We start from the raw sequence: 22,839 nt of genomic DNA on the forward strand, positions 1-22,839 counted from the left end.
GTTGTAACATTATAACCCTAAAGTATAGATATTTGCATTATATAGGAGTATTTAGAGGCAGGTAATTCCTTTTTAATAATTACCTTCATCCATGTTTATTTACAAATGGCATAAATCACTGAAGACTTACAGTCATCTGCACTTTGCTTACCGGCTTAACCACAACCATTTCAGGCTCAGTCGTGTTATTTGAACAGAAACTCCATCATTAATGGGCTTTTTATAGAGAAAAATTCAAAGATCCTATAAAAACACAGAATTTTCTCATTATGGTGCATTCCTTTGTTGGACTAGTTTGACCGCTGTGTGTGAGGTTTTGTTTTTTTCATCCTGTTTCACTGTTAGATTTTATCACCATAATGGAGGTGCTCAGGTATGCAGCTTTGATCAGTCTTTGGAACGTTTTCACATTGGCTCCACTTTAGCAGCAAGTTGTTATTCCCATAATGCACTGCCAGCCTGGCGCTACTGCAGATACATACTAAATAGATGTTACTGCTGTCAAGAAGGATAGTCCGATATCCCACTGGAAGCTTTAAATGAGTGTTAAGATTTATTTGTGTAGAAACTTCCTCAATTACTACAATACTAGATTTAGTGTAGGGTTTAGAACTATATGTTATAATGTCTAAGAATAAAGCCAATTATAACATATATGTTAACTTTTATTAATAAATGATAAAAGTCTGTCTATTAGTATCTGTTTTATTAGTTAGACATGATTAGTGTGTGGTTGCTTTGGCCTGAGGCCTTTTTTAATGTTTTAATGACTCTGTTCCCTTGATTTCAAAGACCTTGTGTAGGGAAAACCTTAAGGTATTGACTTATGCCCAATCCTTCTAACCATATGCACTTCTTGACATACGCTCTCACTGGCACACTTAACAGTTTGTGCTTGGAGAATAAAAAAAATCTGGATTTTCATGCAGAGCTGTCACACTACTGATGTGTGTCTTGATATCATTGCAGCAATCCAACTGAGCATTGTGCCATAGAACTTGAGACTGTTTGATTGCGTTTGAGCAGAATATCTGTTTGTCAGATTTTCTTCGTTTTCCTTTACCCACAACTGACAATGCATGATCTAAGTACCTTGTGCACTCATGTCTGCTTCTTAACACCAGAGTAAAGATGGAGAGAACCAAAACCCTGATTTACTTTAGTTGCTTGATGTCTTTCTTATTGGATTCACGATGCTTCAGTTTTAGACTGCAGCAGAGCCTCAGTTCAAATGGCTCATTACAATCTATTGTCCTGCAAATGAGGCGGGTGGTAAATGGTCTGCTCTCTTTTAGCATCTTTAAAACTGAGCAAGATCCCACTAAGTGCTTTCCATTGCATTTCTTTTTCACCCATCAAAACACATTCACACACAAATAATGGCAAAATGCTTTGGAAGGTGCTCACCTGCTGTGAGCAGTAACTTGTGGTTCAGTGTCTTGCCCATGGACTGTTCAGTCTGTGAAGTGGGCAGGGATTGAACCGTCAACCTTAAGCTTACAGTATGGTTGCCGTGATGACGTCACATCTTCTCCGTCACAGAGGTGTCGCTGCTACGTAAAGGTTACCGCTAACTACTCTACAACGACGAAAGTTGAGAAGAAGTTGCAGAAGTTGAAATTTCAATAGGTGTGTTATCACCATTATAGTCTGATATAGTACTTAGAATATTGTTATAGGACTTTTAAGTGTATTGTGTTACCTTTACTTTGTTTGTTTGTTATGAAATAGTGTGCTTCAATGGACACACTTGGGAATTATCGTTGCCTTTCAGGCTTTCACGTATCTGTCCCGTAGCTTCTTCTGCACACTCTTACAGAACTCTCTCTCTTTTCTCAAAATTCTGCCAATCTCTGTCCACAAGTTATGGGGGTTGACGTGGTCCTTATGCTGTTTCAGTGCAGTGTCATACAGGTGCCTGTACAGACGCACTTCTTCGCTGAGTCTGTTTTCGAATTTTTCCATCTGATTTGTTGTTCTCCGGCGCTCCAAGAGAACAACAAATCAATGGGGAACAGAGTCATTAAAACATTAAAAAAGGCCTCAGGCCAAAGCAACCACACACTAATCATGTCTAACTAATAAAACATATTCTAATAGACAGACTTTTACAATTTATTAATAAAAGTTAACATATAGTTCTAAATCCTACACTAAATCTAGTATTGTAGTAATTGAGGAAGTTTCTACACAGATAAATCTTAACACTCATTTAAAGCTTCCAGTGGGATATCTGACTATCTGGTGCATGACTACGTGCTGCGCCACCTTTTCATGGTGTGCCAGGCGGAAATATGTCATTTTGATGTCACGCGCCGTGAGCGCCGTGGCAACCATAAAACAAGCTTTACAACAAGCCACTCCAAAGATGGCTACACAATGTGGAATTTTAGCCATCTTGTGAGATAACTGCAAGGCAGCAACACTGTGTGACAGACCTCTAATGAACGTGGCTACCTCATAGTGCCTTATGTATGCAGATGGTATGATGACAATACCTGCTGAACCTGCGACTGTGAAGAGCAATGCAGATTCCATAAGAACGTAAAGCAGGTTTTATGAACTGACAAACTAAAGAGTAACTGCACTGTTTACTATGATGTGTGCTAATATGTTTGCTGATTTGCAACTCACCTGGGAGCTGCAATTCCTTCACGTTTTTTTTTCCATGCTGGGGCCCACTTTGCACAGTCGCGGTACGAACTGGTGGAAACATTATACATACAAGGCTTCTGTTGCCACAACTCACTCAGATTTGGTTTTCTAGTTTGAATTTATCAAATAATATTGAGCTCTTTTGGCTTCCATCCAAACTGTTAGTTTAGTTTTGGTTTTGGTTTTTGCTGCTGTCGCATTGATCAAAGCATTATTCCATTCTTCATTCCTGTTGGTTGGTTTGTAGATCTACGTCATAGCAGCAGTCACACTGCAGGATGATCGTCATAGATTTCAGCAAAGTTTGACATTTTTCCCCAGCTATCTTTGGTTGCCAAACTGTTACAATTGCAGTCTTTGAACTTCTTTCACTGTCTGATGTAGGACTGCTGTTTTTAACCACTATTACAGCGATCAGCACAATTATGTTTGTTGTTGCTCATCGTTTATCTGGAACAGCCAAAAATTGTACGGGCTTCACACCTGAGTCACAGCCACCCACATAAGTTGTGATTTGATATACTAGAAGTGGATTAAAGGAGAAGAAAAGAAGCATTTTTTAAACGGTGTCAAAGCTGTTTTGACACTACCAACAAAACTGCTTGAAAAGTATGACATAGAAAATTGTCATAAGACTATTTGATATTCCAGTCTTATTAGTAACTTCTGAATGAAGGTTTGAATCCACCAAGTGTTCAGATGTTATTTCTATAATTGCAGAAATAGCTCCAAGTAAACATCTAGGCTGGTTTTGTGATGGATACGTTTCTTCCAAACACAGTTCTGATATCCTTCTCTTCCCTTTTCCTGTTCACATCTGACCCCGCCCCACTTTTCTATACTTCTCTCATCTCCCCCTTTTACTCTCTTTTTCTGTCCTCCTCCCACTACTCCTTCTTTTTTTTCACTTTCACATGTGGAAAGCATTATATCCTGTCTGGTGGAGAGGGAGAGCAAACATCCCAGGCTGAGACTAAGCCTCTCTGGGAGGTGTCAGGGAATGCTGGGGAGGCTGTTAGAGTCTGCATGCTGGTGACCCTCCCTTGGTTCTGATGCTGCTTGGACAAAAGGGGGTCTTGTTATTTCAGAACCACAGCCCTTGGTAGCTGTCAGGCTTTACCCTCCCACTGCATAGGACAGGAGGAGACCCAGGATGAATGGGGTGGAGGGAGATGAAGTCCAGTTTTAGTTCACCATGGGACAGACTCAAAGCCCCTTTGCCCACCAGTGTATGTGGGGCGAATAATATCTGTTTCATCTGTGGTTATGAATTTAAGGCATTTGTTTGAAATCCACGGGTTTTCTCTCTCTTTGTTTCGAGTCATATGAAATCTTCTTTCCATGTTTAATAAGGAAGACACCAACCTCAGTTTTGTTTTACCGTACTTACAATAACCCGTTTAGACCAAAAACTTTTTCTAGTTTTAAGGAACTCTCCACAAAATGTATTTACTTTTTAGCCTTTGAAGAAACTTAAATAAAACTATTCAGATTTAATTGGAAATTAAACTTTGGCTTAACATTGTCCTTACATTTCTAACATTTTCAAAAATATATGCCTAAAAATGATAATGGTTCATGTCATAATTATATATAAAACTTCGGATCTGAATGAATTTATTGTTTAGGAATAAAAATCTTTTTTTCAACGTCTTGTCAATAAGAAGTCAAATATTTTTGAGTGGTCACTGCTCATGAGAATTAAACTCGGGGAAATCATTTTAAAGCCATTCTTGTGTGTTTCTCTTTATATACGTTTCTCCATACTGAAAAGCCATTATATGTGGCCTTGAAGTTGTCAGATGTTGAACAGATTCCCAGTCTTCACTTCCTGTCCCCGACGCTGGATTCTCTGAGAGCAGAGTGGAGTTCGCCACCGCACCCTTCAAAGTCTCCATTGATCATTGTGTTAAGCTTTGAAAAATTTGTGGAGGTGCATCAGAATCTAAGTCTGTGATTGCTCACAGAAGATCCAGTCACGTTTTTCTCTGCTTAAGCTTGACTGAAATCCAGTTCAGCAGAAACTCTTTGAGAGTGAGGTGTAGCAGAGGAGGATTCACATGACACTTCAGGCATAACTGTGGAACTGTTCAGTCTTTCTTTGAAGCATTGAGTCCAGCCTGGGTTTTAGGCTTTGTCTTTTAAAAGAACATTGAACTGTTTTGTCCATTAGAGCATAGCAATGACAACTGATTCATGTTTTTATGAAGATATTCAATAGACTAAGAATCGTTTCTACATGTGGCCTAATCCACCCTGTTCTACCACTATTCCAGCAGCAGATTGGCATCAGCAAGTACACAAATAAGGGCTCTACACACACATACACCCCCCACACTAACACAGTGTGTGGGCTAGAGCTTTGGAGCCATTGCCTAAGGTTGTCCGTTAGTTGGATTCAAGCAAATTAGATTGACCCCCAACACCCTCTAAATGTAGCAGCAAGGAGTTGGCAGACACTGACAGCCAGTCATTTAATTAGCCAACCTGCTTCACTTGGTTGAAATGGAGACGCACTTAATTAGCAAGGCTTTGGTTCTTCTATGGCCATTATAGTGATATTTGCAGATCCAGCTTTGACATGCTTCTTTTTACTCAACCCCTCCCACTTTTTTCCTTCTTTTTTTTTTTTCTTTTTTAATTGTACCGTGGTCAAAACCTTGACAAGTTGAGATTCCTTTTGCAGTGGCTAAAGCTTTCGAAATCTGTGCAGAATTGATCTGTTGTGTTGTATTTTAAGCACTCTTCCGCCTAGGTGGAATTTTTAACAGTTTACGGAACAATAGAATATTTTTTTGCTTGTGTTCTTTCCCTTATAGCTCTTTACAGTGAAAATAAAGAGACATTTCAGTATCTCTACTCAGATTTTTACCAGCAGTGTAGCGGTTAAGAATTAGTTTTCTCTGTTTTGGCAGGTTGTGAGTGATAACCATCCAAACTCAAACCTTTGCCAAGTTTGATATCAGCTTTTGGAAAAATGGGTACGGAAGTGGCTGCCACTCCTGGGCTGATGTTGACATCAGATGGTTGTTGGTTCATTTGCAACCCAAGCCATACATTTTTTTGTTACATACTGTTTTCCCATTATGAGTACACACGTGCTAAAAGATAAACCCTCCGTTAACTTAGTTCATGCATACAGAAATGCATTTTTTATGTGGAACAATTTTCATCAGAACATCTTTGTACCTTATCATGAATGTGGTGCAAAACAGCTGCTCATACACATATCAAGCAGAGAGAGAGAGAGCAACAATTATTTTGGAGTTGTATGTCTGTCCATCCGATGAATGCAAGTCCAATGCTCACTATTCCTCTAATTTATTTTGATCTCCACCAACTGGGGAAATGTGTGGCTGTTTGAGCTGGATTCCATCTTTTACTGCTTCCCTTTTTAAAGTTGCTTTAAAACCAAAACAGTGAGCTGAAAGATGCCACAACACTCTGTAGAGCTGAGGAGATTCAGATTTTTTTCACTATCTCACTTTACAAAATCATTTGATATTCATTATTGGCTTTTGAAAATTGCTTCAGTTAGCTTTGAACTTCCATTTGAAAATCTGGAAGCTCACATGATACAGTAGTCACATTTATATGTTTCACTCATTAAAAACGGCATCTAAAACTGCCTTTATGTTTTCCTCAGCTTCTAACTGAGCTGTGGATGTGTTGCAGCAGGTTATGATTAAAATGAAAGACATCGATTATAACCTGTATAGCACCTAGTTTTCTGCTAGTTTAGTGCACCAGGTTTATCCTCATGGATGAATAAATACAAATACCTTTTCCTTTTGTTGCTCTGTTCTGGATGTTATGGAGCTGTAAACTGCAGGTGCAATTATTTCATCCTTTTTTTGTTGTATTGCGAAAATACACACATCCCCTCACTATTCCACTCCCAGGTGACTGTTTCCTGACTTTGCTTTGTAGAGTTCAGGGAAAAAACTTGAGATGGGAGGCCAGGTTGGGGATGAAGACATGATGAGAGACGAGGAGAAGAAGGGGAGAAAAACAATGTGCACATCAGAGATGAAGCTCTCATGCTGCATTCGTGTATCCCAGTCCTTTGTAGTGCAATGAGCAGAGTTGGCTAGGGGCAGATAGGGAGGGAGGAGAAGCCAAAGAGGGGGATAACGTTTTGAAGGAAGGAGAAGGGCTGGGCTGTATACCCGTAGCATGGAGGAAGCAGTAGTTACTGTCCCTTGGGCTTCAGGCTTTTATCTGTCAGTTGTGTAGAAACCCATCACCCAGGCCCTACAGCTCCAGCACATGTGCACACCAGCCTAATGTGTGGATGTCAAATGCGTGTGTGAGACCTTCATAAACCTTCCTTGTAATGAGCTAAGCTGTCTCTGAGCTACACATATGCACTAAGTATGTACATTTTCATAGTTTGCATTGCCCACATACTTTGAATTTGGATCCACACGAGTTGTTCCCATTTTTGTCCTCCACTGTGTTCACAGATCAACATGAACCCCTAAAGACAGGATTAAACTGTGTTCTTTTGTAGGTGTGTGTATTTCTTTTTGTGTGCTTGCTCTGCTGTCCAGTATAAATTTGTGTGGCTCAATGATGCTCCACGCTGGTCTTTGAAGATGAATGAATTGCTAATAAGTGTAGTCCAAAATTAACCCAGCTATAACTTCCTGTCTCCCTCTTTTCCTTTCCTTTTCCCATTTGTTTCTCCATCTTCCCCACATTCATCTCCTTTATTCCCTTTTAACTGTTCTCTTTTTATTCTGAATCTCTCTGCCCATTGCTACATTTCCCTTTAAAAACCTAACCAAGTGACTCTTGGTGTTTCTATCTTGTGTCTGCTGTCATCATTCATCTGTCTGGATTTTGTCCACTTCTTCGCTGGGAACTAAAAAAGTCACTTTAAAGGAGAAGAGCCTCTTGGGGTAGTTTACAGAAGCCCCAAGAGATCCTGACAGAAGAGCTTAAGTGGCACATCCAATTAAATGGATGCTGTATACATAGAAAGGAGCTTAACTGATGATATGAGCTGCTACAACATGCCACAAGGAGAAAAAAATAAAATTAAGCCTCTTTTTTTGTCCATAGATTTTAGCAGATCAACAGAATAATCTGAGGACATTTTTTTTATGCTGATTCAATCTCAGCCCTTCTCCTTCCCCAAAACTGAGGTCATGTGAGTCTGAAGTTTTAAGCTTGAGAGTAAGCTTGAATAATCAGTCAGTTATCCTGCATATGAGGAAATATTTCAAGGAAGAAGCCAACAGTCAGGATCTCAACCCCCAAAACAGCAAAGGATTGGAAATATTTTGGTATTTAGCGTAGTAGCTCACAGGTTGAGCTTCACTGAGATTTAGCCATTCCTGTTAACCACTCGGCTGTGGTCGGGATTAACCCCAAGGTGGATGGATTTAAAAACAGGGCTAATGAGACAAAAGGTTGGTTTTCTGTGATCAGTGTCTGAATGCATTTCTTGGGAGCTTAGTTGTGTGAAAGATACCGATTTAGATACTGTGGCTTTTAAGTGTCCATTTTATGGTACTTCTATTGACTTGGTTTGAGAGACTAAACAAAATTGGGATATTTTGTTAAAAAAAAGTTTGCTTCCAGGCTCTTGTTACAAATTGATTATCTTGTAGCTTCATAAATTAGTCCAAGGGTTCATCACACCACTGTCTGAAATGTAGCCGTTGACAGGGTTATGTCAGGGGTTAGACAAATAATTTCTTTCACCAAGAACAGGAAAACATGCACACTTCATGTTCTGTCGTAGAATTTTCATAGCTGTAAAATGTTGAAATAGTCGTTAAAAGGAGACAAGTTAGTTTTTGTTAATGTTGTCGTGCTTGTCTTTATGATACTCTTATTGTTTTGTGCATTGCTAAAATTTTGATTAAGGTATGGCTACTAAAGACAAGCTTGGGCAATGAATTATTATAGTGTAGAGCAAGCGATCATGCTGTGCCTTTGTCTCCTTTAAGAAACAGCTTTTGTTAAAATACTACAATTAAAATCTACATTTTACGCATTAACAAAGTCAAATGTCTGCCAGAATCCTCTGTGTGAACAGAAAAGGTGGATTTTAGCCTTCTATTCATTAGCAGAACATTAGCTGGGCTATTTAAATGTACACTTGTTATTTCCAGGTCTTAAAATACTTTTTATTTTCCGTAATTGTGATTGTTGCATAGAATGGAGAGCAGTGAGGTGTGTAGGGCACCTCACTGCTCACAGCAAGGGCTGTGATTGGTCTGCTCAGAACATAATTTCTGGCAGTTGTTTTTTGCGGTCTTAATGGCTGTACACGGCGAAGAATTGACCCGTTGACATTTGAAAGTATCGAAAGTGCCTTTGTTGTGGGCGAACCAGTGTTTTAAATTCACCCGTTCAGCCTCGACCGGTTTAGTGGTCGTACAGACCACCTCAGCAAACGTCTTCTCTGTTGCCTGCCCTACAACATTTGCAATATAATTATATGTTCTTCAATATTGATGAGCTCCAATTGCAAATATAGCTGCTCCACATCGGTTGCCATTTTTTACTGTTGTTAACTGTGACGTAAGTAACAGCAAGGATTCGGCTCTAAACCCTGAAACCGCACAGCCACACACCCCTAGCGGGATGGTGAATCGCAGAGCAACACGTTCCCTCGACGCAGGACTTTGACGGCGTCACGATCTACGCCGTCGACCTAGCATAAACTAAGCTTAAGCCATGAAACGGTGTAGTTTTGTGGGTGTGCTTGTGTATGTGTGAGTGTTTGATTATGGGTCATGAGAGGCCACAGGTCCACGGTGGCCCAGGCAGCCTCAGGCCTCTCTGGTTTCAGAGCTGAGCATTCCTCCTTGACTGCTCCATAGCTGTGAAAACCGCAAAGCAGCTCCAACAACAAACACTCAAGGCACTGAGGGAAAGACAACTAACCTGTTACTAATCAGCAACAGGAGTTATCTCGCTCTTCAGGAGGATTTGTTCCCAATTTTTCAGGATTGCTGGTTCAATGGAGAATGGAGTTCTCCCTTGCAGTGACTGTTTCTCCCCCATTTCCCTTCTTTCTTTTGTTTGGGTAGTCTTGAATTTAAAAGCACATGATTCCCGCTCAGTAGTGTCAATTCTGTTCATGTGTGCTTGTTCGTGTTTGACAGCTCCACATATTGGGCCTTCTTTTTTTATGCTAAGAAGGGGTGTGAAGCAGTAGACTGACTGGGGCTTTGCAAATAACTCAGTTGTGGAGTATGCAGCTCTGTGTGTGTGTGTGTGTGTGTGTGTGTGTGATGAAAACTGTTTGTACGGCATGAGGCCTGTAAGATAAAATTGATATTCACTAAAACAGTAAATCATGACAAAGACTGTGACTGGATTCTGAATTCAGTCTGGTTTAAACTGAGCACTCCATAATGTTAAAGTCTTTGTGTGACTGTTTTTGGTCGCCTTTGTTTATAGACCACGTTAGATGTAACTGAAATGTCAGACTCATACTCAGCCTGTTAGAATGTAAGCCAACTGTCTAATTATGAGTGAGACACAAGCATTGAAAGGAGATTTCAGTAAACAATTGCTTATGTTTGTTTGTCACTCCCTGAAAAGGGACGATTGTGTCTTTGTTTATTTTGAAGAGATATTGTTCTGTTAGAGCTGCAACCAGTAATTAAGTAATTCATTTATAGAGAAGTGATTATTACACATGTATTTGTTTTGTCCCTTACAATAAAGAATTCTGAATAAAATTGGTAAACAGCCAAATAAAAGAAGACATATAATGGCATCAGTTAGGATTCCTATAAACTGGTGTGGAATGTGGCTTACAAAAAGTGTAGACAGACGGCAGGAAATGTTGCAGTGCAGAAACCAGGCAATTTAAAGCTTTGTGTGTGATGTGGGAGCTTACAGTGAAACACCTGCCTACCTGCTGCCACAACACAAACATTAGTTTAACTCTGTTTGTAGCTGCCACATAGCACTACTGCCCGTGTTTGAAAAGTGTGTTTGTGCTGTGTACATAATTACTCAAAAGAGAAACTGTTTAGGTGATAGGACTCGAGAGAGCATCTGAATAAATGGTGTGTCTGTTGGCTCATGCCTGTGTGTCACAGCAGGTTCACGTTAAGGCAGCTCTGGGGCTCTCTGAGCACTGAGGTCACACCACTTCTCATTTTCTCCATGAGGCAACAAATCACTCCTTTTACTGTGCACTTCGTATAAATCTGAGTCTACTGAGATGTTTCTGCCTAGAAGGTGAACAGGGAAATGTAACATCAGCTTGTGACCCTGGTTGAAAAAAACCTTTGCTCTGTGTTATAGTTGGCGTCCTCACTTAGGTGACACATTTTCTCTCAGTACCAAGAAATTGATGCAAAGAACAGGACTGTACCCTCTGAGTCTGTGGGTTGGTTGTTTTGGCATCTAGTCAGGCTTATCCTTTTCTCTGGACTGCTAATGAAATATCTCCAGATGCTGTCGTATGAGCAGAGAATTCTGCTGTTATTCTGTGTCATGATGAGGGGCTCTAAAAAAAAGCATCACGAAATGAGGGAGATTTGAGGTCGGACAAGGAAAAAAATGATTGAAGAAAATGTTTCCGCTGACGACAAGTGAAACAAAATGTGTCCCAACACACATGATCGGGTCACAGCTTTTAGTTACTGGATCCAAATCTTGAGGATTCCTCCTGATCTAACCTCTGTATTTCTGCTTCCTCTTTTTCTCTGCAGAGGATTTTCAACTCGTTTGTGTACACAGAGAAGGCATCAAACGGAGAGACAGAAGTGCAGCAGGTGAGTAACAAAGGCCTCTGCTGTCCAGTGTGTGTGTGTGTGTGTGTGCGCGTGTGTCCGCATGCACATGCTCCTGCTTGTTGGTGCATGCATGTGCCATGAAGGATGTCTGTCTGTGGTCGTATGCAGTGTTCAATTCAGCAGCACTGAACACATACACCAGGGGGTTTATTAAAATTCTGTGGCTGTCGTCTCATTGGCTTTGAAGTTCTATCTTTTTTCCACTCATCCTTCCTCCCCTTCTGCTCATAATGTGAGTGCAAAGCTTCAGTTAGACACAGTAAGAAGGCTCGAAGGAGAGATGAGCAGCCGGAAATGAAAATAGATAGATAAATGTCTTAAATGACTCCTAATCAACCATTCAGAAATTATGTCTGCCACTTTTGTTTTATATTGAAAAGCTCCATACTGAATTCCCGGCATCTGGGTCATGTTAACTATGGTTGTGTGCAGGGCAGGCACGATGTATAAGTGTATGTTTGCACTTGTGCGTCAGGGATCTTGGAAGAGTGACAATAAACTGCAGCCTGGTAAACAGCCACCAGCAAGAACAGACAGGTTGATGTTTGTTTGCTTTTCTCCTGTGACTGTTTCCTGTGTGAGCACTGGTGTATCCATCTGTGTCAACACATGGATTTGTGCGTGCAAAATGCAGTGTCTTACACCTTGCAGGTATTTAGTATTTATGAAGCAGCTCAAATTGGCCTTGAAGCATTGTTTTCTCCTCTTGTCCATACAAATGTTATTGTCCTGAGCAGAAAATCAGGGTAAGATGCATTATGACTGATTAAAACCCAACCAGGAAGTGAGCTTGGGTGCTTTAGTTGAAGGATTTCAGGGTCCTCGTCCACAGAAAGTCCAACTAAAACCTTTAACTCTGAGCTTTGAAACCAGCATCTTTAGTGGGTGTTTTTTAATAAGCCTCAATCCCAGAGTGAGGTTTCTCATTTTGGGCTAGGAGTGTTAACCATTTTATTTCAGTGACTAGCTCAAATAGTGCCCAGAATTCAAACCATAACCCTCATAAGGCAGGCTCCAACTACTTCAGATTATAGCTCTTGCGTAGTTGGCTTACTTGCTCTCTCTGGGCAGAGGGGCTGTTTCCCTGAGCCAAGGCAAGGCTCAGTTATGAGAGCATCAGCAGAGAAAGCAGGGGGATGGGACAAGGAGCTACAGAGAGGAGCCACCGGCTACCTCAACAAGTTTTTTCTGTAGATATTTATTATTCAGAGAGATGTGCAAACATCTGTCTCTTTCTAGTGACACAAGCCCACCCTTTCAGTGCCTGTCTCTGTGTCCTTGTTTTATTCAGTGACATGTGCTGTCAGAGGGGTTATCATTAATTTAAACTGCTAGCTTTTATTAATATTTTTACATGGAGTGAAGTACACGGGAGTGCTTTTAGAGAAGCCTCTGCAGGTCTGGTCCAAAAACACTTTGCAACATGTATTATTCCGTAAAAATGACCAGCTGAGAATGCACTTATAGGGTTAGATTCTGTGTGACACATACTTTGACTAATCAGAAATACGGAAATATGACAGCAAGCCACTTGTTTTTAAAGTGTGAGTCTTTAAGATGAACTAAAATCAGAATTCACATGGGCTGTAAATGCTCTCAGTTTAGCTTTAGTTCAGATTCACGGTAGTATTGCAGTTCAGTTTGGCTTTGTGATGGTGTTACAGCTGTCAGCCTCGGCTCAGGCACATTCTCATTCACATGGTGACATTTAAGAAATGAAGTAAAAAGGTTCCGTTTAAGTGAAAAATTAGATTTGTCTTATCTTCCTGTTTCTCAGGTCGGCACTGCAGACAGTTCATTAGCTTACTGCATGTAATCTACACCGACATGAATAAAAGATTGTTGATAGGAGTATATTGGAATTTAGAACCTGACTGTTTTGATCTCCTTGTACTCCAGATGTCTTTTCAGCTTTATTTTAAAAATAAATGGTAAACTACAATCTCAGCTTGATTATTTATCAGTTTCTATTGGGTAGAAACGTGGTTTGATGTCTTTACACTAGCTAGTTTGTCAGATTAGTGTTCTCACACAATTTACGTTTCATGTCATAGTTTTCCTCCATTTTTATTCGATGACATTTCTTAAATCAAGTCATGCTGAAACTCTACGTCACTGTGTTGAGAGGGAACACAGTGAGTGACCCTTATTTGAAGCAACATGTCCGTTTTTCAGCTCTGTGGGTGTGCCCTAATTTAATGACTAAAGCTCATCCAGGGAGAAGCAAAGCGTGCACTGTCATGTTTCTATACCAGTGTCTTAAATACAGACCTATGTACCTCATCCCTTCACTCCAAAGTCAAGTCTGTCTCTCCTTAAACTCCTGTCACTGGCTGTGTTCAAAGGCTGTCTGGCAAAGGTCAAAACCCCAACCCAAAACTTCAGGGAGCACCCTTTCCCACTGACTCCCCTTCTGTGGCTGTACCCATCCCAGTGGGTGCTGCAAGCCCCACAGGCTGGTTGGATGGGTCAGAGAACGTAGAGAGGAACCCTGTGTTTTGGAGATTGTGGTTAATCTGCAGAGCACAGGTTGGTTTTGGCTGCTCTGTGGCCGACTGTAACATAAGCTGTAACTTGCACAGCTAGACGTTTCTGGTTTCACTGAAGTCATTCTGTTAAAACTCGAGCCATGCTTTCTCTCTTCCTTTCTCTCCCTCCCCCAGCCGCAGAAACACCCCTCTGCTGAACACTGGCCCATTTTCACTCATTTGATACAAGGTTCACTGCAGCTAATTGCCATGCAGTGACAGAATTGTGCGTGGAGTATGACTTTGTGTACGGTGTGACTATGTACACATTGGTGTGTTGGTGTGTGTGCTCCTTGTGGTGGAGCAGCAGTAATCATGGGCTGTGCCTCAGGCTCTTGTTAAAACCCTAATAGGAATGGTGGCCGGCTGATTAGGTGTACAAACGGTCACTGGGTCGTGGTACTTTTTCCTGTTCCTGGCTTCAATCACAACCTTTCTGCAGGCAGCAGTGATTATGGGATGTGAACAAAGGGGGTCCAGTTACTGTGGAAATAAGCCTTTTTCTGTATTCATGAAGGCTGAGGAGGTGACTTACAAAGGCTACAGAGAGTTTTTATTCCTTGGATTTTCTCCCCGCCTGTGAATATCTTTCCTCTGTGACAGTAAAACACGTTAAAGGAGTCATCACAAGCCCCAGTAAGTTAAAATGGGGATACCAAACATTTTTAATGCTCATTAACTCTCAGACTCTGTACAAACAGCAACAGACTGCTAGACCAGCAACATGAAGGCTGCTAACAAGATCTGCACGCCGTCCATTCAAAAACAGTATCTCTGCCCACAATGTTCTAGCCCTGTGAAGTATCTCCTCTTGTTTTGGCCTAGTTAGGTAGCGTCATTCAAGGTCTCACACTTCAGAAAAGTTAGCTGAAAGTTCAGTTGACTCAGAGTAAAATTAACCAGTTTACCGTTGCAGAAAATACAATATCATGTGTCTAAATCATGTCACTTTAAAGTTAAATACTTTGCTTTTTGTTGTCAACAGCAACTGCCGACCAGGATACACCTCTGAGCAAGATTAAATCAAATATTACTTCCTTGCCGTTCAGCTCTAAAAGCGAGCCAGCTTGTTTATGATGTTCAAAAGTGACGATAATCGTTTTGTACTCTGGACCCAAAGGGACGTACAGCCCTGAAGAAGTGTACCTGTTAGATTTCCTGCTTGTTTCTCATAATAAAACATTTCCTTCTACTCGAGTCTCTCAAATTCTCCAAAAGCTTCTTATACACCATACTGCAATTATGGAATAAATTCTCACGTTTTTCTCAGTATATCATTGCTGAGTTCTTTAAAATTTGATTAGGCTCCTTAAGTTGTATTTAGTTTAGTGAACTTATATGAAACTGGTGCTGGCAGAACACATCACGGAGGTGATCCCATGGTCCTACCTGATGACTCTGCTAATGCGTAAGTTGGATGTGTAAAACAAGCCATATCTTTTGATCATCACCAAGCGAAACACACCTGTTTCAGCTCTTAAAAGATAACATGTCTTAAAAACAACATATCGACACAGTTTTGGGTCACTGTTATCATATTGGCCACAAAAAGATCTGTTCTAAGGTGCCTTTATGGTTAGTGCAGTGGAGCAAAAACCACAGTCCCTGCTTTGTGCAGAAAATGTATTCCAAACTTAAAATGAGACATCGGCAGTCTGAGTAAAGCAATTCAAATGAATAAATACATGTTTTTGAGCAGAATTTCCTTCTTTTGTTTCTTTTCACTCAGCATGGAAATGACTCTTTCTTTCATGAACTTTCTTGACTGCTGTAGTTTTTTTTTAATTTTTTTAAAACTTTTTTATCTAGGCCTTTTGAGTGTTCATATATGTAAATACTTAGTTATAACATTGTGAATTAGTCTTTTTAAGTTTTTCACATACCGTATTTTTTAAGAAAAACTCATCTGAGAAGTATCTGCAATTGATTAATTTCTTAACAGATCTCAAAGAATCCGTTTGATCACTTAACATTTTTCAAGTTAACAGAAAAATATGTAGCACATTACATATTATGTCTTATATGTGGATTTGAGTTTTAAACAATCCATTATTATTCACAAGTCTGCTGTGAGGAGCTGCTGTTTATTGTCCTTGAGGAGGCTGCAGAAGAGCGAGTTATTAGTTTCCCCAAAGAGCTGGATTCCTATTTAGGAAGAGCACAGTGATGTGTTCTAAACCAGAACTTAAGAAAAGGAAAGACGGTGTTTGATGTATGCTGATTCAGGCGTCAATTTAAGGGTCCAAGTAAACGCAGCTGAATTAGCTGTTGTTGCCTTTGTTTAGGAGCAGTTTCTATCCTTCCTGCTTCCTGTTCTTCAAGGTAATGTTTCAGTGAATTTGAACTTTTTGCAGTGATACATGTGCTGGCTACTTCCTGTAGTCTAAACTCTCACTGAAACATGCAATCATCTTTGATTTAGTTTATCAGGAAAACCAAACTTTTTAGAGGGGTATTGCTCTAAATGTATAGTCATTATGTACAATGTAGTTTTTGGCGTTTTATTATTTGTAATGGAAGCAGGAATTCTAACTAATGCATTAACTTAAGTTTGGTATTTTTATGAATCTGAGAACTATTTTTGAGTAATGGTACAAAACCACCAGGTGTTCAACAGAAAGTGTTATACAGCCTGTTTATAAGGTAAGATTGATGAAAATGAGAGTCACTGCACTGTCAGAGAGTGAAAAATGTGACCTAAATGTTTCCTTTGAAGGCACAAGGAAGCAAGAGATGAGTGTAGGTGTCACCATTAGTGTGCCTAACGTGTCTGTGTTTCATTTCTGCAGTTGGCCAAGAAGATTCGGGAGAAATTTAATCGATACTTGGATGTGGTGAACAGGAACAAACAGGTGGTAGAGGCCTCATACACTGCCCATCTTACCTCTCCACTCACTGCGATACAGGACTGCTGCTCCATACCAGCATCAATGATGGAGTAAGTAAATCTCTCTTTCAACACACGCACACACACAAACACACATATTCACATCTGTCTCTCTATCTGTTTGTCCCATAATACAAACATCTCTGGAGGAGGTTCACTCCCTGTCCGTAAATTTGCCTCTCACTGTTAGTGCTTGCACTTAGCTCTTCATACGTTGCTTTATTGCTTTATGGTAAAGCTATATTCGTAAATCTCAATTTTCTCACTTGTCCGAACATGTTTTGATCATCCTGGGATTAGTTATAGCTGTGTATAAATCACACCATTTACAGCCTAGAGAAGGATTGGCTCGCGCTCACACTTGGCAGCATTTTTCAGACTCTTAGCATTATTTCGGACTATTAAAATGTTGCTTATTGCTTTACTGCAGAGAACTTCAACAGTAATAGGTATAATGGGACTTGGAGCTCATGATTTCAGCAAGATTTTGTAGCTAATAAAGGTTGTAGAACACAGAGAGATTTAATGGTTTTGTTGGCATCAACTAGAATTGTGATATCAAAAAATAGTTAATGACACTAAGGTTTTAGTGTATTTCTTAAAATATGATCAAGCTGTGGGCCTTTGTAGGAAGTGAAAGTTGTCAGTTTTTCTGAAACTGGGTGTAGGATGAATATTTCAGATTTAAGTCCTTTGCCAAGAGAGTTTAAAACTGGCACAATCTAGTGTAGACCCAGCTTCTCAGCCAATCATCGACGCCAGCAAGAAGAAAACAGAGTTCAAAGTCGAGCTGAGAAAAAGGCAGCGCTGCTTTCAGTTCTAATCTACAGAGCAGCAGCTGTCTCTGCCCCTCATACCTCCCCCCCCTCCATTTCTGTCTATCTCCCTGCCCTTTATCAGCCGATGTAACTAGTTGCTGCTCTCTGAAGTTTTTGCACTGCAGACTTCACAGACTGCAAGGTCACCTGTCTTTCCTCCTGTCGTTCAGAGGGGGGAGGCCATCTGGCTTAGAGCCACCAGCCACCTGTAGCCGAATCAAGTGCACAACATACTGTAAACGCATTCAACACCTGTTCGCAAATAAACATGCTATATTATTGCCTGGACGCATTTAAAACCATGGATTTACAGTTTAAAGAGACGGGCTAGATTAAAAACATTTTATAAGACCTGGACAGTAAGGATGGAATGATGGGGGGGGGGGGGTTGTTGGTGGTGGACATACCAAACTGAAGCTGACTCTTGATAGGTTTCTGAACTTCAAAGCATTTTCCCCAGGCAAGGAAAAAAGCTTATTTTTTGGGGATTTGCACACGATCTTGGAATACTTCAAGGAACCAAATACAGAATAATTCAGGCCTCCCTTCTTAACAACTCCAGATGAGAAAATGTCCTGAACAGTTTATCCTTAACATCAACATCTGGTAAGATGAATATCCTCTATCTAACATTAGCTGGGGGCCGTGCGTGTTGGGTGTCTTATAATTGTTGTTAATTTTTAAGGGTTGTTTTTTTTAAGGATGTTCAAACTTCCACACACAGCTAAATATTTAGCAAAATTTGATTATTTGAGATGATGATCATCAAAATATTTTGCTTGTGCCTAAAATAGCAGCTTGTCTACACAAACAAAAATGTTATTCACTGAAGTTCAGCTGTGCCAGCTGTCAAATTTTATTCCCTTTGGACAGATCTTGGCTGATTGTTTCCCCACCTTCCTGGTATATATACACTAAGCTTACTAAGTTGCATAGTAAATGGACATAGCCTATATCAAAGTCTTGTGTAACTGTAAGCAAGAAAGTGACTGATTTTAAGACGGTAAATCTTTCTCTCAAATATGTGCTGTTTGGAGTGACAAATCTTTAGCTAAAGGCTAAAAGTAGACGAAACTAGGAGACTACTTTGTACTGCTTTACTTTTTGTGTGCCATGGATGTTAAACAAACACTAAATAAAATTTTCAGCAAACAATGGTTTCACTCAGAGGTTAGAACAAACAGGAGCCACTTCATGTGACTCCCTGTAGTTCTGTACAGAGCTGGAATTGTGTCCAATTCAGCGCTCAACATGGTGTCAATCTGCCGTCAATTAAATAGTGAATTGTGTTGGTTTGTGACGTGAGAGATCAACTGGAAGAAAGCCAACTATTAACGAGCTAAAGGGGGCATCTGATCATGAAGGAAATCTGCAATATTATGTTGGCAAAATATACATTGCGCAATGCAGGCTGGTTGAACCAGGTTTAGCTTGGACTTTTGAAAAGACTTTAGACTTGTGTAGTCCACTTCAGATTTGTCCCTCACTAGTTTCAGCCATCAGCTGCTTCTGGGGTCTCAGTCAGGTCATCCAGTTTAGTGGGAGATCAGGTGCTTCACAGGGTGTCTGTGTCTGCTCGCCGTCAAGCTGGCAGCCTATCGTTTCACAGGGAGGCCACAGAGGGCAGTGCTTAACACTCTCTGGTATGCTTTAATCATCGCTTGGTCTCAACAACAGGCTGGACCTGAAAATAGCAATTATATATGGCTTGGGGAATCGGTGTCCGTCTCATGGGTGACTGTATGTTTATGTTTTTTAACATGAGATCTCCAGGTGCTCATTTCAACACTTCCACTGCTATGCACTTGTGAAAGTGAGAAGTGTGCTCTGGAGCAGCCCAGATGACTCTTTTCACCAGCAGTTGTTGAAGAGAAAAGATTTAATTGTTATTTACATGATCATTAAACATTTCTATAAGAGGGAAGTGAAGAAACTCAAAAGATTGTAGCTTCCTTTTGGCAGTCCACTTAAAGGATTCTTATTTTTATTTTTTTCTTACCAAAAACTAACCTGATAGTGCTGCTCTCATATACTGTATGCTTTATTTGTTGTGTTGGTCATGAGAAATGTTCCTCCTAACAGATGCAGATGTATCAGGAGAGGATTTTCCAGAGCATTCAGCATATAATGCAACTTGTAGTATGTGATTATGGAAAAAAAGTATTAATTCATAATTTCTTTAAATTTGTTACTCTATAACTATTTTTTTTGCTACTTTTAACAGTAGTCCTCCCCATCTGTCATAAATGTCATGAAATGTACAAGTGACTATAAAGGTTGAACAAGATCCATGTTTAAATTTTTTTTTCGAGCGTTTAGGTTGCGGTGCACAACATAAAACTCCCACCTTCGAATCCAGTAGTCGCAGGACTGCTGTACAATTTGTAATGTGGTAATATTATATTAGAGGTCAAATTGCAGAATTTTCCAATAAACATTAAAATTTGCATAGCGCTAATACTTAGCTCCTGTTTCTGAAGAAGCACTCTCACTATGTGAGCGGCTGGCAGACTGACAGTTCAGTTCAAGAGTATATGTTGCACTGGTGAGAAGCTACTCAGACTTCACATCAAGCTGATCTTCTGGTTCTCTCATCGCCCGGTCAGCCCAATGGTGAGATCTCTGTTTGCACATTAGAGAGGGAGATGGCAAAACCTCAGCTAGTTTGGGAGGGTGTTTTATTTAAGCCACCCTAACAGGTGTAAATGCTTTTTTCCTTTCTCCAAATACCTCTATTAATGTCAACCTTTTCATCTTTCCAGCTTGGCTCTTGTCCTCTTGGTTTCCGTGTCCTTGCTCTCTTTCAACTTTCCCATCTATTAAGTCTTTGTTCCATCTTCTCTTATTCTCCATCAACTTTGCCTTGTTTCCAATCATCATACCAGGAGCATGTTATACCATGAAGTCTTATAGTTTAATTTATTTGGCCTGATTCCACAAATACACAAATAACCATTCACTTAATGTAGCCTAAACCTATTAATCATTTCCCTAGTATAACTGTATCCCAGTACATAAATGAAAGTTTAAAAAATGTTTTTAGTAAAGTCCAGATGTGATATAATGTGGAAATATTAATTCATGTACTAATAGCTTGAACATAATAGAAAAGAATAAATAGATGTTTGACTGCCAACAAAGCCAGAGGTGGAGCTTTTATTCTTAATCTCCAAGGAAAGTGCCAGGACTCTCCACTCCTTTTCATTTTAGTGAACTTTCAAGCCTGTGAGTGAGTTGCTTTGGTCTGTCATCTACCATCACCATGCGTGTCAGTGCACAGCTATGCAGTGAACTCAAATTCAGTTCTATTATCTGTAGAAGAGAGAAGTTGGCCTTTGAAGTTTTTCCTGGAAGCAATTGCCAAACTGTGAAAAGAGGACAACAAATTAAATTATGCAACTGTGTTATTTTACGTAAACATCAGTGTCTCCGCTTTTTCCTCTTTTGAAGATAGTTTCTTTGTTTGATGTTTCAGTGGAAAACAGATGCGTTTGATTTTGCACACGTAATAAATACCAGTACACACTAAGAAATCAAGCTACAGGAATTTATCTAACAGGATTCATATGTTTTGTTGTTCTAGCTGCACCTTTGTAGGGTTTGAACCCTCTTCCTTTGAACATTTGGCATCTGGAGCAAGGTGCCATTTTAGACCTTTTTAAATATGAAAACATGCCTTTGAATTCAGAGACAGAGGTATTTGAATTAGTTTACCGACATCTTGAGGAGGGACTGGTTGTCAATACTTCTTACTCAAAAATACTTGATCAAACCCCACAGGGAGATTCTTTTGCAACAGTATAAGTTATCATTAAAGTATGTTCTTGTTATAGATAGAAAACAAAACAGAAATACATTTAAATCAGCTGACAAACAAGTACACAGTTAAAGTGTAGCAGACAGACGTGTGGCAGAAATCCTCAGTGATCGGCGTGGGTGTTGTTTTTGTGGTTTGGCAGCAACTTCGCAGATGATGTCACTCAGTGTTGACTGCCTTTTTAGCTTTGAGTTCGGCAATGTTTCCCCACATATTCATGGTTTTCTGAACGATTATCAATTGATAATGTACATCTAACGTAGCTTAGCATTAAAGTGGAATTTTAATAGCTAAATGATTTGTATTTGTAACTATTCAATTGGACTAATACAAGTACAGGAGGGGAATCGATAGTGTCATTGCAGTGAATGCAATGACACAGTATCACAACCCATAAGAGCTTTTTCTCCATTATTCCCTCTTGTGAAATAGCTGCTGGAAACCAAACTGTTTTCCTATCTCTCTTCTACATTTTGACATAACAATCAAATCTGTTTGGGTAGATCTGTCATCGAGAGCCAGATACATGAAAGGCCTTCTTCCAGCAATTATTTCTCCACCTAGCTTGTTGCTTTGCCACTGCTACCTCCAAGGGATTGCAAACACATTAGAAATGGTATTACTCTTTGGAGCTCGCACAGCAGCAAGCCTCTTCAGGGTAATTGTTCTCACAGGGCTTTATGAATGGTGCAGGGCCAGTTGCTTTGTGGATATACATGCTTCATGTACCAGGGTGCAGCTTAACATAATTGATTCTATGAACAGGGAATGGCTTGTAACTGCTGAAGACGACAGGTGCTGCCTTATTTAGAAGATTGTATTTTTCACTTTGTCCTTTAAAGCAATGGATTTAACATATGTGTCTGGTGTCTTGGCTTTTTGCAGGAAAATTGGACTGTTTGGACCTTTTTTTCTCCTACTGCAAAATTATGTTGGCTATATATCTATCGTATATATCGGTTTCATTCTGGGGGTAAATTTTAAATCAGTTCTCAAAAGAATTAGGAAGAAACTTTTGTTCCTAGGGCTATCTATTTATCGAGTTAACAGCATCAGATTTTAATTTTTAAAATCACTGCAGAGCATTTAGCTCCAGAGATACTATAATCAAGCTTTATATCAATACATTATTGATATTCTCAGAGAGTGGAATGATGATTTGAAGCATTGTGCAGATGTTTTGCAATATTTATGGATGATAGTTTGGATTTACTCCATTATTTCTCTTTCACATTTTCTCTTCTATTTCTGTTCAATTAAATCCATCTTACGTGTTTATTTTCTTTGTTTCTCATGAGTCAAGTGAAATTTTTCTAAAGCAGATTTCTCTGCCCTCATTAAGATGTTTGGTCAGACTGGC

General features: G+C 39.9%; 1 protein-coding gene across 1 annotated transcript in view; it reads left to right on the forward strand.

Annotated features, from left to right (window-relative positions):
- The window catches only part of cachd1 (cache domain containing 1), a 77,547-nt gene that overhangs the window by 17,477 nt on the left and 37,231 nt on the right, over positions 1 to 22,839 (forward strand). Inside the window, exons 2-3 of the mRNA XM_072389111.1 lie at positions 11,346 to 11,408; positions 16,747 to 16,895. Of these exons, the coding sequence (XP_072245212.1) occupies positions 11,346 to 11,408; positions 16,747 to 16,895 (212 nt within the window). The remainder of the gene's footprint in view (positions 1 to 11,345; positions 11,409 to 16,746; positions 16,896 to 22,839) is intronic.

Source organism: Leuresthes tenuis, unplaced genomic scaffold (genome assembly GCF_036924035.1).
Source record: "Leuresthes tenuis unplaced genomic scaffold, fLeuTen1.0.hap1 SCAF_7, whole genome shotgun sequence".
Lineage (NCBI taxonomy): Eukaryota > Metazoa > Chordata > Actinopteri > Atheriniformes > Atherinopsidae > Leuresthes > Leuresthes tenuis.